Genomic DNA, 15710 nt, shown 5'->3' with positions numbered 1-15710 from the left:
CCTGGATTTCAGCCAGGGAACAGCCCAGGGAAGCTGGTGCTGTCTGTGATTCCTGCTTTTTTTTTCCCCCCTTTGCTTCTCCAGCAGAAAAGAAAGCAAACCCTGAGCTGTGGCTGCCAAGGCTTTGTGGGCAAGACAAAGCAGGAAAAGGAGAGAGGAAGCAGCAGTAAAATAAACATTTCCTTGCATTTTGCTGGAATGCTCTGCAGCCAGGCTTGTGCTGCTCTCGCTCCCATCCCAAAGCAGGGCTCAGGGTTTGGGATCTCTTACCTGGGGAGGGCTTGGGATACATCCTGTGGAAAAACACCAGCAGGGCGTAGAAGGTAAAGGCCAGGCACCCAAAAATCATCCCACACACCAGGAAACTGTAGCTGCCCCGATCATGGATAATCTGCAGGGGGATGGGAAATTAAAAAAAAGGACCAGACATCACTCAGATTCCTCACGGATCATCAGGCTTTGCTGGCTGATAAGGCTCAGGCAGTGCCCAGAAGCAGAACTGAGGTTTTGAGTTGTAAATTCCGAATTTATTTTGGGTTTTGCCACCTCCTGGCTACTCACCGAGCCCACCAGCAGCTGCAGCACCATCTCTCCAATGCCAGCTCCAGTCACCAGCACGGTCGTGGCACAGCCTGCAAGGAAACAGGGCAGGGGCTGGTGGCACCAGAGGTGGCACAGCCAGCAGGGCCACCCTGAGCCCCTTCAGAGCTTTTCCATGGATCTCAGCACACAAAAGTCACAAACACTCAATGCATGTTCCCACTTAAAGCTGAAAATCCCTCTGCAGACCTGCAGCGGGGCAGAAAGGTGGAAATTAAAAGAATCAATCTCCTGTCACCTGCCTGTGCTGCTGCCTCTTGCTGGGAAGGTTTTTGTTTTTCTGTCTCGCTGCCCTCGAGACTGAGGCTCCCTGGAGGAGCTCAGGCTCTGGGGTTTCCAGCTCAGGTAATCTGGTGATGTTTTCAGAACCAAAGCAGAGTTCCTGTCACTCCCTGAGCTCCCCAAACCAGGATCCAAGGCTGGATTCCCTGCCTGGCTTCATTATCCATTAACCAAATAGAGAATTTGACTCTTCTCTGCAATAAATCTGCCTTCAAAAGCAAAACTGAACTTCCAGGCCTCTCGAGGGAGGAGGGAAGGAGCTGAAAAAAATGGGGGATGAGGTCCAAAAATGCACCTGGCCAAATGGCAGCTCACCTTTGTACTGCAGGATGTCCTCAGTGTAGGCCAGCATGCTGGGGAAGGTGCTGCTGAGGAACAGCCCCAGGGATGCTGTGCCCACAAACAGGAAAACCACGCTGGAGGAGAAAATCAGAAGCAGCAGGAAGGTGATGAGAACCCCGACCTGTGAGCAGGAGCCACAAAAAATCAGTCAGAAAAATGCTCAGTGCAACAGGGGCTAGAGTTTGGGTTTAATAGGAAAGAGTCTGGAGAGGAAAATATGTTTATTTTTTAATAGAAAATAGTCTGGAAGGGAAAATATGCTGGAGGAAAAAGAAATCAGTGTTTGAGAAACTGAATGGCCAAAGAAAATCAGTTGGATTCAGCTTCATTAAATCCACCTGGCTTTAATGGCCAAAGAAAATCCATCTGGCTTTAAAGAATCTGCTGATTTTCATTATATAATTTGGTCACCGAGTCTCAATTTCATTAGGTAGAAACCTAAGGTTTTATCTGAAAAATGCACTTTTAAATACAATAGTGCCTTCCACAATACTTACATGTCTTAGTCACTAATAATTCTTTATTCTGCTGAATAAGGCTGGAGTCACTCTCGATAATTACAGAATTAACTCTCAGTAACTGCTCAGAAAGCAGACACAGCTTTAAAGCCAAAGGAGCAACTGCATTTAAATCAACTTTCTCTCGCCTCTGTTTTTTTACAGGAAATAACCAAAAAACTCAGGGGAATGCCCGAGTGATCCAGGGCAGAGGCAGCAGAGGGAGCTCTGATATTCCAGCTGGTTTTGTTTTAATTGGTCAGGCCTTGATTGCAGCCCTGTGCGAGTGCTCAGGAGAAATTTGGATCCTGAAGAAGCCGAATTCCAGCTGGAATTTGTTGTGATGATGCTGCAACGACTCCAGGAGCTGCTGGATCCCACAACAGCTCCCAGCACTGCACAGGGTCAGTGTCAGCCAGGTGGATTTTTACTCAGGACATCCCAAAAATCTTCTCCCCACCCTGTTAGATGTGTGTAATTGTTCTATCACCAAAATACAGCAAACAAAATCACTTCTGGTTCAAATAAATTGGGAATTAACCTCCTGCTTGTGTTTTTCTTTGTAGGAAGTGAGATTGGGATCACCCTTCCCTGTTTCCTGCCATGTCCTTACACAGATCTTCCTCACACATCCCAAAAGGATTCCTGCCCCTTTCCCAAGGTGTTTTATTAATTTCAGCAACCTTTCCCAGCTGCTGCAGCCCAAGCAGAGAATTTACAGCGTGATCTGCCTTCCCTTTCCCACGGCTATCCCAGCAATTCATTTCCCCGTGGATGAAGGAGGCACCAGGGTAATCAAATAAATAAAATGGGCACTTTTTTAGTGCCAGCTCTCCTGGTGCTTTCCCAACTCCTCACACCCAGGAACGGGCTCAGCAAAGTTGGGCAATCAAGTTTTAAATCGTGGCTACCTGGAGGACACCTTGCCCCACCCCTACCTGTGCCAACTCCCCAGGTGTGAGCGACAGGAGCTGCATCTCCAAACCCACCCACAACGATTGACCAATTAAAGCAATTAACCCCATCCTTACCACGTTGATGAAGACCATGGTGGCTGGCTTCATCCTGTAGGACACAGGGATGGAGATGAGCCTGCCCAGGGTGATGAAACCCCAAAAAAGGCTGGGCAGGTACCCGGCCACCTTGTGCACCACGGCCAGCGGTTCCTCCACGGCGTAGCTGTACACGAAACCCGAATATTCTCCCTGCAGGAAAAACCGCCCTGTCACACCCCTGGGGACTGCAGGCTCCTCAGCAGCAGCGGGATGTGGGGTTTAGTCTGTCCTAAAAGGGAAAAGCTCAGGGGAAAAGCCCAGCCTGGGCTGCCCTGCCCTCTTGGAGCTCCACACGCTCTCCAAAAATCACATTTAGAGCTCAGGGTTGGTTATCCTTGGAGATATCCTTGGGGATTTTGGGGTGTGGAGAGCCTGGGATGTTCCCATACCTGTGTAACCCCTCTGACCATTAATTCACAAGGTGTCACAAGGGTTTGGAAGGGAAAAAATGCCGAGATTTGGGCAACTGAACTCACCACGATACCATCAGTCATGAAGAGAACCAGAGCCCCGGTGATGTGCACGGCGAAATAGGTGAAGGAAGCCCCTTGGAAGTTTTTGCTTTGGCAGCAGCTGAACAAATCCTCGTGACCTGGTGGAGAACAATGCAAAGCAAACTTGAGCAGAACGTCCCCCCGGGGCTGGGTGGCTGCCAGCCCTCCGTGGGGTTTGGTTTGTGGGACAGCTGCAGGACAGAGCCAGCCGGGACCCCGACCGTGGGGCAGCACTGCTGGCCTCGGGGGCTCCACCTCACCTCAACCTTCCCCTGAACTTCCAGAAGGAGATGGGAACGGGAATGGGATCTGCCCACAGCCTGGGATCCTGGATCTGTGGGATATCTGCTGCCTACACCCCAAAATCCAGGCTCTCCACACTCTGGGATCTCAGCTCTCCACCCCCAAAATCCTGGCTCTCCAAACCCCAAGATCCCAGCTCTCCACATTCCAAATCTCCATAGCCTGGGATCTTGGTTCTATGGGATACCTGCTGCCCACACCCCAGGATCCTGGGCTCTCCCCACCCCAAAATCCAGGCTCTCCACACCCTGGGATCTCAGCTCCCCATACTCCAAAATCCTGGCTCTCCACACCCCAAAATCCCAGCTCTCCAAACCCCAGGATTCCAGCTCTCCACACCCCAAAATCCTGGCTCTTGGGATATCTCCTGCCCACACCCTGGGATCCTGGGCTCTCCTGCCACTCCTGCTCCTCTTCCCATTTCGAGGCTCCCCTCCCCTCATCCCAGCTCCCCTCACCTCCAAGAATTCCCTGGAATTCCCTTCTATTGCCCAGGGGCAAAGCCAGGAATAACCAACCAGGAATCTTTCCAGGAATAACACGGAACATAGTCCCAAACCATATTTACTTCTGAGATTCACTGTTTACCCAAAGAATTGACTCTGACACGTCTGTCCTGGGCAGGAAAGAACAATGTCACCATTGTCCCCAAGCCAGGGTGCAGCCTTGAGCTCAAAAGCAAACTATTGCTGCATCTCACTCTTCCCCTCAAACAAGGGAGGGGAAATTTCTTATTGTTTATTCCTTTCCTAGAAAAATCAGCATCTGCAGCACAACGACCACTTTTAAACTGAATAAACAGTGAGAAATGTGACCCCAAACCAGGAGGGAATGAAGGGGCACGACTGCCATGGGGCAGGGTTGGCTTTAGGATGGCTCAGAGAAAGATGGGATGGAGAAACACAGCCTGGAGACCTCGCTGGGGCTGGGATACCAATCCCTGCTCAAGATTCCGTCTGATTGGAGGGCAAATGGATCGTTTGGATATTCCTGGATTAAATCCCTGTGCACCTTTCCTCCTCAGACACCAGCACCGCATCTCTCACCACACCCGGACATGCTCAAACACGGCTTTTTCTCCCCCAAAATCCATAGGAGAGGAATCCCCAGCTCACCTGCGGCCGTGTTGGCTCGCTGGCCAGCGGTGGAGAGCTCGTCCTTGTCCCCAGGCCGTGTCTCCAGGGCCAGCTCATCAGCTGACAGCAGCGGGTGGCTGCTGCCATTGAAACAGGGCACCATCCTCTCCTTGTAGAGCAGGAAGAACACGGCAATGGGCACGGGCAGCTGGGGAGGGAGGGCACACAGGGCTGGGTGAGCACCTGGACAAGAGAAACCAATCCCAAAAACACAGCCCAGCTCCCCCAGCAGCAGCGGGGTTTTTTTTGGGGGGGGAGGTGCCTGAAGAGAATTCTGAGATCGAGGAGAGATGGGGATGGGAAAAGGAGATGCTGAGGGGGGGATGGAGGCTGGGTGGGATAGGGGAGAGGGGGGGAAAAAAAGGGAGAAAATTGGGAGAAAAGTCTCCTGATCTGCTGGGGCAGCCCCAAAATTGAGAATCACCATCCCCTGTCCCTGCCAGATGTGATGAGAGGGAATGGAACTGGCTGGGGCTGCTGGTCTGCAAAAGGTGACACAAAACGATGAATGTGGCTGGATTTTGCTTTTCACCCACAGCAACATCAGGTAGAGTTCTTGGGCTGATCAGGAGGGTTTGAAAAAAAACCCTTGAGCTTTTCTGGAGGAAGGGCTGTGACCTGGGTGGTGGCCCTGAGCTGTCCAGCTTGCCACGTTGGTGTCCCAGGAGTCCCTGTGCTGGAAATGGGCACAGGGAGCCCGGGACAAACCTCCCAAAGTGCCAGCCCAGCCCTGCAAACCCCAAAACTTCTGCTGGGAATTGCTGTAGGATCCAGCAGCAGATCCAGAGTCATTGCAGCATCGCAGTAACGAATTCCAGCTCGAATTCGGCTCCTCTAGGATCCAAATTCCTCCAAATTTCTCGGGCTGCTCCTGCCCAAGGAATGAACCCAGGGAGCAGCGGCTGCCTGGGGGATTTTGGAGCTGGAATTGTGCAGGAGGGAAGAGGGAGCTGCTGCCAGCCCCTCCCCAGCCATCAGCAGGGGTTGCTCAGCACCTCCTGAGAGACCAGCCCGTGGTTCCCAAGCCAACAGGGCCAGCCCTGCTCCAGCTGCAGCAGCCCCTTGGCACAGCCGAGAGGCTCCAGGGATGCTCCAGCACTTCCAGGATCCCACCACAATTCCCACAGCCCCATCCCAGATCCATGGGGCAGCAGCAGCCCCTGGCACGGTGATCCCATGGGATGAGCCCGCTCCCAGCACACACCCACGACTCCCTGGTGCCTCCAATTCCACAGGGAATCATTATTTTATTTTATTTTATTTTTTAAAATTTTTTTTTCCCCTGGTGAGGAAACAGAGGGAAGCAAACGAAGCCCTCCCGTCTCCTCCCAGCGCTGTTTACACCGCAACCAACTGGGGGAGAAAGCCAGGAAATCCTAAGTGACAGCTCATTCCCTTGTTTTCTACATGTCTGGGAGCAAGTGTGAGCTCCAGCTCCGAATTTCCTGCCTTTTGTTGGCCCGTGGCATGATTTAAATGTATGGAGAATTCGCCCCCCTCGCTCACACCCCGCCCCTCGCGCCTGAATTCGTTTATGAGGTCGGCATTGTTCTGGGAACAATGGGAATAGGAACAGTGAGTTCGGTCCCATGGAAGAAAAACGCATTTGCTTGATAGTTCTGATCCTTCCGGAGGTCAGGAGCAGATTTCATTCTTCTGAATTGCAGATTTAGCAAAAATATTCCCACTCCCAGAGGGCCTGGCTGTGCAGATAACAGCCCTGGGCACTCCCAGCCTGGAGGACAAGGTCCCAGTTTGGGATTCCCCAGTTCCCAGTCCCACTGGGGGTTTATCCCTATGTCCCAGTTTGGGATTCCCCAATTCCCAGTCCCACTGGGGGTTTATCCCTATGTCCCAGTTTGGGATTCCCCAATTCCCAGTCCCACTGTGGGTTTATCCCTATGTCCCAGTTTGGGATTCCCCAATTCCCAGTCCCACTGGGGCTGTATCCCTGCTCTCCACACCCTCACCTTTAAATCCAGCAGCTCCTTTTTGCTTTAACCAGGCTGGAACATTTTTAGGAGGTCCCACCATGCTGGATCCCTCATCCCATCCCTGACCTGGACATTTTGGTATCATAACCATTTTCTCCCAGAATTCCTTCCCAGGATAGTTGTTGCTGCTTTTTTGGGTTTGTGTTTTTTTTTTTTTTTTTTTTTTTTTTTTTTTGGTTGTTATTCTGGATTTTTTTTCAGGAAGACTTTCTTTTCCCAAAGGAAGAAGGGGCACCACCAGGAGCCCCCAATTCCCAAATTCCCAGAGCTGCTCCCTCCCTCCCTGACATCTTTTATCCATCCTCAAAACCTCAACAAGTTGCTGCATCCCCCAGCTCCTTCCCATTGCTATTTCAGTGCATTCCCCCCAGGAATCCGGGATTATTCCCTGCCATTGTACCCCAGGCTCCTGTGGAGCAGCCTGAGCACAAAGGACAGTCCCACACTTCCCCTGGGGAAGGCACCTTCCAGACAAACACATCCCTCTCCCAGCAGCATTTCCCTGATTTCTACCCCTTGCAGCAGGCTGGGAGATGAAATTTCCGTGCTGTGGCAGAACTGAATTTTAAAACATGAGGATGAATTCCAAAATCGGGATGAAAAGGATAAAAAAAAAAAAAAAAAAAAATTTCTCGTCGAGTGAAAGATTTTTGGCTGGGAGTGATCCAAGCGCTTTGTTTTGATTATGCTGAGCTGCCTCATTTTCCCAAAGCAAACCCATTTTGCTTCAAAAACATCGGCACAACTCCTCTGTCAGCTCTGCACAGAGCACTTGTGCCAGAGTCAGATTGAGACATTTCCACTCTCAACAAAAGCAAGAGCTCGAAATGAATCATTTCAGCTCGTGCCTTGTCAGAATCCACACAAAAAAACGGGCTGGAAATGTGGGATTTGGCCATTTTATAACCGAGCTGCTGCTCCTGGTTTCTATTTCTGTTGTTAACCCTTTTCATCCACTGGAGGTTTAAAAACCCCTTCCCATCATCTTGCTCTGCTGTTTCCACCCCGGGAAGGATGAGCAGTTTGGAGCTGAGCTGCTCCCAGCATCTTCAGTGGGTTTAAACATGGAATAAAATCAGTTCCCTCTGCGAGGATTTTGGGAAAGGCAATCACAGCTTGGTTTTGGGAGCTGAGCACATCCAACTCCTCGCTCTGTGTTTGTTATTTAACCCTTATCCCAAAACTTCTCAGTCTCCCAGCCTCCCTTCCACATTCCTGGTGCTCCTCCACAGCCTGTGGGAGTCCTGGGAATTCTGGATTCCACCCACCCACCCGAGTGTGCAGCACTTGAGCGTGTCCTGATGCTCAAACCCACAGCTTGTGGTGCCATCCTGCCCCCCAAAAATACCCACAGGACCCTGCTGGGCACAGAGAAGGGTCTGGAAATTCCCAAAAATCAGACACATCATGGGGTTCAGAGCAGGTGTTAAACTCTGCTTCCAAACGAAATGGGTTTGCTCAGGATCTGCTGGCTCTGGAGTAATTAAAAGCACATTTCCCGTGGCACAGACAGAGCTGCAGGTAATTAAAGCTGTCTCTCCTCCCAGGCTGGGCCTTTTTTGGGTAACTCTGCCCAGAAACTCATCCCAGCACCTGCCCGAGCTCCTCCCACAAGGAGCTGGGAGGGCCTGAAAACCCCTGGATGGGGGGAAAATGGGCAAAAATAAATAATTTCATAAATGGGGAGAGCCCAAGGGAAGGAACTGCAGCTCCCTTTGCCTGGTGCTGGTGGAGGGGGGGCAAACCAGGAGCTGCTTTGGTGGCCAGGGACAGGAGAAGGGCAATGTGCCCATCCTCAGTCCAGAGGTGAAGCTGCCAGGCAGCACCACCCATTTTACTGCAGGAGCCCCTCAGGGGGGCAAAGGGGACACCAGACCCCTCCCGTCCCCCTCAAAGGGACACCAGACCCCTCCTCTCCCCCTCAAAAAGACACCAGACCCCTCCTGTCCCCCCCAAAGTGACACCAGACCCCTCCTGTCCCCCCTCAAAGGGACACCAGACCCCTCCCGTCCCCCTCAAAGGGACACCAGACCCCTCCTCTCCCCCTCAAAAAGACACCAGACCCCTCCTGTCCCCCCCAAAGGGACACCAGACCCCTCCTGTCCCCCCTCAAAGGGACACCAGACCCCTCCTGTCCCCCTCAAAGGGACACCAGACCCCTCCTGTCCCCCCCAAAGGGACACCAGACCCCTCTTGTCCCCCCCAAAGGGACACCAGACCCCTTTTGTCCCCCCTCAAAGGGACACCAGACCCCTCCTGTCCCCCCTCAAAGGGACACCAGACCCCTCCTGTCCCCCTCAAAGGAAGGATTCTGTATCTGCTGTGACCTCCAGGGAAAATAATAAACAGAAGAGAGGACCTGAACACTCCTGTCCCATCACGCAGTTCACTGATGGGCACTTTCCTGGGAATATCCTGCAAATCCCCTCCTGCCGGGCCATCCCAGCCCCTCCCCAGCCGAGCATGCAGGAAAAGCTGGATCTGAGCAGAGTTTGCTGCTCCAGCTCCTGCCTGGGAGGTGCTGGAGGTACCAACGGCTCAGACAAATCCCAGAGTGCATCCCAGCACTGATAAAAACCAGATTCGGCAACAAACGAACCTTTCATCTCTGCTGTGCGCCAGCACAACCATCCCCGCTCTCCTCCCTTCACCAGAACCCCCCGAACCCCCCCGAACCCCAGAGCAGGGATGCTGCCAGCACTCACATTGATGAGGGCCATGATCCAGAAGGCGTAGGACACCCGTGTCACCACCATGCCCTTCATGGGCAGGTCGTAGTGGGACAGGTTGCCGGGGTGGTGCGGCACCAGGGACTTGCGGATGTGCGGGAGGTTGCTGGAGGCGTTGGCCGTGCCGTTGGCCAGGATGCAGTTGGTGTCTGACAGGAAGGGGTCGGCGATCAGGGGGCTCAGCAGAGCCCCAAAACCCACGAAGAAGTGCAGGGCCTGCAAGAGGTGACGGGGTGGAGGAGGAGGAGGGAGGCAGAGCCCCTCAATTCCTGCTCCTCGCGATCGCAGAATTAATTAGGTTGGAAAAGGATTTTTGGGGTTATCGAGTCCAGCCTGGGACCTGACACTGCTTTGTCAGCAGAGCTGAGTGCCACTTCCCACAAACACCTCCAGGGATGGCGATGTCACCATCCCAATACCCAACCAGCCTTTCTGGGAAAGAATTACTCCTAAAACCCATCCTAAACCTGCCTGGAGGGGTGAAGGTACTAGAGTGCCACAGTCAGACTTTCCTCAATCACCTCCAGGGATGATGATGCCACTCTCCCCGTGCCCAACCACCCTATTTGGGAAGGAATTCCTCCTAAAACCCATCCTAAACCTGCCTGGGGGGAGGGTGAGAGCCCCACGGTGCCATGGTCAGGCTTTCCTCTAGGAATGGTGATGTCACCATCCCAACGTCCAACCAGCCTTTCTGGGAAGGAATTCCTCCTAAAACCCATCCTAAACCTGCCTGGGGGGAGGGTGAGAGCCCCACGGTGCCATGGTCAGGCTTTCCTCTAGGAATGGTGATGTCACCATCCCAACGTCCAACCAGCCTTTCTGGGAAGGAATTCCTCCTAAAACCCATCCTAAACCTGCCTGGGGGGAGGGTGAGAGCCCCACGGTGCCATGGTCAGGCTTTCCTCAAACGCCTCCTGGATTGCTGATGCCACCCTCCCAATGCCCAACCAGCCCTTTTTGGGAAAGAATTCCTCCTAAAACCCATCCTAAAGCTGCCTGGAGAGGGTGAGGTCCCCGTTCTCACCTGCAGGAAGATGGCAGAGTCCTTCTGGTAGATCTTGACCAGCTGCATGTTGGAGATGGTGTCAATGCAGCCCATGGCCAGCCCGGCCACGGCCATGACCACGGCCAGCACCACCACGTTGTGGCACAGGGGGATGATGGCAAACACCAGGGAGATGGCCAGGGACGAGGCAAACAGGGCCAGCAGGGACTGGGCCAGCCTGGGGAGGGCAAAGGAGGGACAGGATCAGTGCCACCACCAGAGCAGGTCCCCACCTCCTGTTCCCAGCCCTGGAATTGCAGGTCTGACCCCGCAGCTCCAATTTTTCTGCTGAGAGGAGGGAGATGCTCCACAGCACAGCCTGGGGCACTGCCACCTCCTGCCTGCAGGGCGATGCCTCCAAGAGACAAATTTTCCACCCAGCTCCTGAGGAGAAGAGCAGCCATCCCTCCAAACCCACATTTGAGGTGCAATAACGGCCTGGCCTTTCTCTGGGGTGCACATCCCCTGCACCTCTGAACATTTCCTGCACCTCTGAACATTTCCTGCACCTCACTGCACATCCCCTGCACCTCTCTGCACATCCCCTGCACCTCTGAACATTTCTTGCACCTCTGAACATCCCCTGCACCTCTCTGCACATCCCCTGCACCTCTGAACATTTCCTGCACCTCACTGCACATCCCCTGCACTTCTGCACATCCCCTGCACATCTCCTGCACCTCTGCACATCCCCTGCACCTCTCCCACAGCTCTCAGCTCTCCCGGCCGTGCCAGAGCCTCCCAGTGCCCAGCCCAGCCCAGGGCAGGGCAGGAGCAGGGAATATTTTGCAGAGCTGTGGCCACTGATGCTCCTCTGACAGCAGAGCCGTGGGATTTCTGGGGGAGGGAAGGAGGGAGGGGGGGGAGAGCCGGGCGAGATGTGCACAGTCACGGCAGGAAAAGCTCCTGGCAAATGAGAGAGGAGCAGCTCCGAGCCTGGAGAGCCGAGGCTGCTCCCTCTGGGGTGCAGAGCAGCGGGGAGAGAGGCACAGGCAGCAGCAGCTGCTGAATCCGAGGCTGGGAGCGATGGGAAAACCTCGCAGAGCATTCCCAAAACGCCTCCCCTGCAGAAACCCCTGCCTGCCTGGGGGGCAGGCTCAGCACCAGAGCCAAAAAAAAACTGATTGGGGAGGGATGTTACAGCCTTAATGAGCATTAAAAAATGTCACTCCTGGTTGGAAATTCCTGCCTCCAGCCATGGGTTAAACACAAATTGTACCCCCTGGAAATGCCACCAGCCCAGGGTGGCACCCAGCCCTGCTGGCCCTGGCACGAGAGGGGCCAAGGAATTGCTGCTGCCAGTGCCAAGGTGGGGCTGGGGGACTGAGCTCAGCACCCAGGGAGGCACTGAATGATTTCCTGAGACTCAAAACCCTCGGGCAGCACCTGAAATGAGGCACCCCGTGAGTTCAGGGTGTCCTGGTGATGCCAACCCCCCTCTCCAAAGGGCTGGAAAAACAGCCCTGATGTCACAGCCCTGATGTCACAGCCCTGATGTCACAGCCCTGATGTCACAGCCCGGTCTCTGTGTCCCCAGCACAGCTCTGGCACAGCCCAGGGCAGGCTCTGCTCCAGCAGAGTGTGAAACGAGTCTTGCAATGCCCCAAATTTCCTTTCAGGAGCACCCAGGGCATGTCCTGGCTCCATGAGAGGATTGGGCTGATCTCCACAGGATCAGGATGAGAAATTCCAGGGGCAATCCTGCAGCCCCAGCCAGCAGAGCTTCCCCTTGCCCTGCCACAGGGATTTAGGAACCCCCACCTCGGTGTTCCCGGATTTAGGAACCCCCATCTCGGTGCTCCCATTGCAGCAGGATCTCTTCAGCTCCCAGCACAGTATTTTTGTTGTTTTTTTTCCCCCACCTCAGGGCACGTTTTCCAAATCCCTCACATCAAGAAGAAAAATGATAATCAGGCCAACTCAGACTTGCAAAACTGATCATTAACAACCCGAAGGCCCCAGGGGATGAGGTGAGGATTATCCCAAGGATTATCCCACAGCAGCCTGCGGGTGTCTCCTGCAGGAAGCAGGGCCAGGCTCGGGGAGTTCTGTGTCCCCGAGGAGCTCGTCCTGTGCTGCTCTCTGAGCAACCAAAGGTGGCAGCGACAAGTGAAGTGTCCTGAGAGCTCCAGAACCCTCCAGGGGATGGGAATGTGGGGACAGGGACAGGACAGGGCTGTCCCTGGGAGCTGGTGGCACTCACAGTGCTGTGAAAGGAGAATAAAAGGAGAATAAAACACCTCGCAGCCCTGCAGGGATGGGGTGGATCACGCTGAGAGGAGCATCCAGCACAGCTCCAGTTTCCCCAGTGCCCTCCTCGCCTCTGCCCACACCACTGCGAGCAGCCCAGGGCTGCCCCAAACCCTGGGAGGAAAACAAATTTTCAACCAGACACAAAAATGCCGTTTCTGAATAAAAAAAAATCCCAACACCCATCTGGGATGCTCTGGCGCTTCTGTCACCGGGACTTGAACCTCACAATTCAAGCCCAAAATGCAACAAAATGGGAAAGGGAAGCGAAATGCAGGTGCACAGAGCTCCCCCCTGGAGCTGCCAGTGCCAGGAGTGGGAATTTCCCCAAAATTTCACCTCCCCCTGCTGTGTCCGAGCCCAGGCTGCTCCTCCCAGCTCTCCCATCCCATCGCTGGGGCTGCTCCTGCAGGGAGCTCCTGGGAACCTTTTCCAGGTCATTCCAGGCAAGAGGAATCCTCAGGGCCCTGCCAGGGCTCTCTGTGCTCCTGGAGCTCCCCCAGCAGCCCCAGGGACTCAGGAGGGCTCCAAGCCCAACCCCAGGGGTGCATCCCCCTGGGAAAAGCTGAATTTCCCGGGGCACAGCTCATCCCAAATCCCAGCAAAGCCCAGGGAGGTGTCAGGAGGAGCGGCCTGAGGTGAACCTGAGAGCCCAAACCACATTTCCTGGGGGGCTGCTCCTGCCTCTGCAGCCCCAAAAGCTCCGGGAAAGGAGCAGCAGCAATCCCAGGACTCCAGAACGGAGCAGCAGCATCGTTCCTCCATCCCAGGGGAGCCTGGCAGTGACAAACTTGGTATTTCCTGGGAATCTCACACGAGAGGGAATTCTGGAGCTGGGTCACGCCGAAGGGACAGAGCAGCACTAAAATCCCTCCTCCCAGTGCTCCAGGAGCAGCGAGCAGCACCCAGCAGCTCCTCTGGGGACAGGAGAACCTGGATTTAGGTGCCACCACCCATTCCTGTCCCTCACGAGTCACCCAGGGCGATTTATTCCAGAGGAAGCAGCAAAGTCCGCATCCCTCAGGCACCAGGAATCACACTCAGCTCGCAGCCACACTCCAGGGATGCTCCACAGCAGATTTCCATCTCCTAACTGGAAAAGATGACCTGGCCAGCGCTCCTCCCTGCCTGGCACCGAGGCCCCGAGGGCGGCGTAATTTGATTTATAAAGCGCTGGCAGGACAGCTCAATCCATCCATCCCTGAAGAAGGGATTGTACCGGAGCGCCTGGAGCCTGAACAATTCTTATTCCCGCACATTTGGAGGCTGCGAGGCTCTGAGTAACCCCCCCCCCAACAACACTCACAAGCTCCAAATATCCCAAATATTCCCTCCTGCCTGCCTGGCAGGGCTGTCAGTCCCCAGTGGGGCTCACAAATCCCTTTTTCCTCCAAAATCCCAAACACATCCTGCTTCACAACCGGCACCGAACACACTCTTCCCCTCCCCCCCCCCCCCAAAAAAAAAAAAAAAGCGCAGCTGCAGAGTTAAAAGTTTGGGATTCTCCAAGCCCAAAAGCCCCGATGGGTTTGGCGTACCCGGAGCTTTGGGAAGGAGCTGGCAGCAGGAATTCTGCATTTCCCTTCCCTGCTCCTCCAAACATATGCGAGGCAGCCCCGGGGGCTGGCAGAGCCTCTGCTGCTGACCCAGCACTGCCGGAGCGGTGGCGGAGCCGCAGCGAGGTCCCCACGTGCTGTCCCCAACCCCCTGCGCCCCAATTGTCCCCAATGCCCGGGCACAGCCCCCGGGACGGCTCCGTGTCCCACGGTGGCGATTCCCAGGTGCTCCAACACCTTCTCCACCAGCCAGGGCTCCCCTCAATCCACAAATGTTCAACACCAAGCGGATTTAAAGGAGGTTTTTTTTTGTTTTTTTTAAAGGATTCCTGGGGAATTCTGCCGTCTCCAGCTCAGCCCCACTGGCGGTGCGTGGATCTCTCACACACACACGGGGCTGACACGTTACATCACCGCCCGAGAATCGGTGACAACGTAAATAATCAGCTGATCCTCGGAGCTGTCACCAAGCCCCAAATCAAACGCCTCGCTGGCAATCTTCAGCCTTGAACCAGCCCTGGGTTATTTATTTATTTGCGACACATCCTGGACACGAAGCTCGCTGCGAATCCCTGGTTTTGGGATTCAAGGTCCCCGCTGATCCCCCGAGCCCCTGGCCCGGTGTCCCCCTCCCTTCATCCAGACCACGAGGACCACTCGCATCCCTCCACGTGTTCGCCCAAACTCCTGCAAAACGCGGCGCTGCCACCATTTCCGACGCCGAGGTTATTAAAACACGCTCCCAAAAATATTTTTTTTGGCGATAAACAACCACGATTAAGGAAAAAAACAAAAACCAAACAAACCCCAAAACCCTCACGGGAAGTTCTGGCTGGAACTTCACGCTGAGGCTGTGGCTGCGCGGAGCTCCAGGGAGCGGCTGCTCCTCTCCAAGGGGGTGGAACCGCCCCGGGAGCGGAGCCCGAGGGAGGGAAGCCCCCTCCCCTCCCCTGCGGACCCTCCGCGACGCCCCCCGCGCTCGCTCCCACTCGGGAATGGTTTTCCCACTTCGGGAATGGTTTTCCCACGCAGCATCCCCGCATCCCGCCTGCCGGGGGAGGGGAGGGGGGGTCCGAGGGCAGCTGAACCCCCCCCGAGGGAGGAGCGCTGAGTTCGCCGGGCTCTTACGTCCTCTTGAAGACCCCTCCGAGGCAGCTGCCGAGCAGGAGGCAGAACTGCTGCGAGAAGAAGACCCAGGTGATCTGCGAGAGCGAGCTCTGGGTCTGGCAGCGCAGGTCCAGCAGCGTGGGCCCCAGGAAGGCGATGCAGAGGCCGAAGCTGAAGAAGACGCTCCAGTAGGTGAGGGTGGGCTGCAGGTTCCTCCGGAACCGAGCCGACACCCGCTCGTCCCACCACATGGTGCGCGGTGGTGGCGGCGGCGCGGGGCGGCCCCGCTGCTGCGGGAGCTGCGAGCTCCGAGCTCC

The 15710-nt window shown here is 55.0% G+C and overlaps 1 protein-coding gene across 1 annotated transcript in view; it reads right to left on the bottom strand.

Moving 5' to 3' along the window:
- Positions 1-15710, bottom strand: part of SLC60A1 (solute carrier family 60 member 1) — a 19281-nt gene extending 3571 nt beyond the window's left edge. The window contains exons 1-9 of the mRNA XM_014872684.2: positions 15415-15710; positions 10460-10658; positions 9409-9648; positions 4689-4857; positions 3253-3368; positions 2753-2926; positions 1198-1345; positions 562-632; positions 271-391 (exon numbers count right to left, since the gene is read on the bottom strand). Coding sequence (XP_014728170.1) covers positions 271-391; positions 562-632; positions 1198-1345; positions 2753-2926; positions 3253-3368; positions 4689-4857; positions 9409-9648; positions 10460-10658; positions 15415-15644 — 1468 coding nt within the window. The 5' untranslated portion in view covers positions 15645-15710. The remainder of the gene's footprint in view (positions 1-270; positions 392-561; positions 633-1197; positions 1346-2752; positions 2927-3252; positions 3369-4688; positions 4858-9408; positions 9649-10459; positions 10659-15414) is intronic.

Source organism: Sturnus vulgaris, chromosome 29 (assembly GCF_052056855.1).
Source record: "Sturnus vulgaris isolate bStuVul1 chromosome 29, bStuVul1.hap1, whole genome shotgun sequence".
In the NCBI taxonomy this organism is placed as follows: Eukaryota; Metazoa; Chordata; class Aves; order Passeriformes; family Sturnidae; genus Sturnus; species Sturnus vulgaris.
The sequence above is the reverse complement of the archived record's forward strand: the minus strand, read 5'-3'. Positions and strand labels throughout refer to the sequence as shown.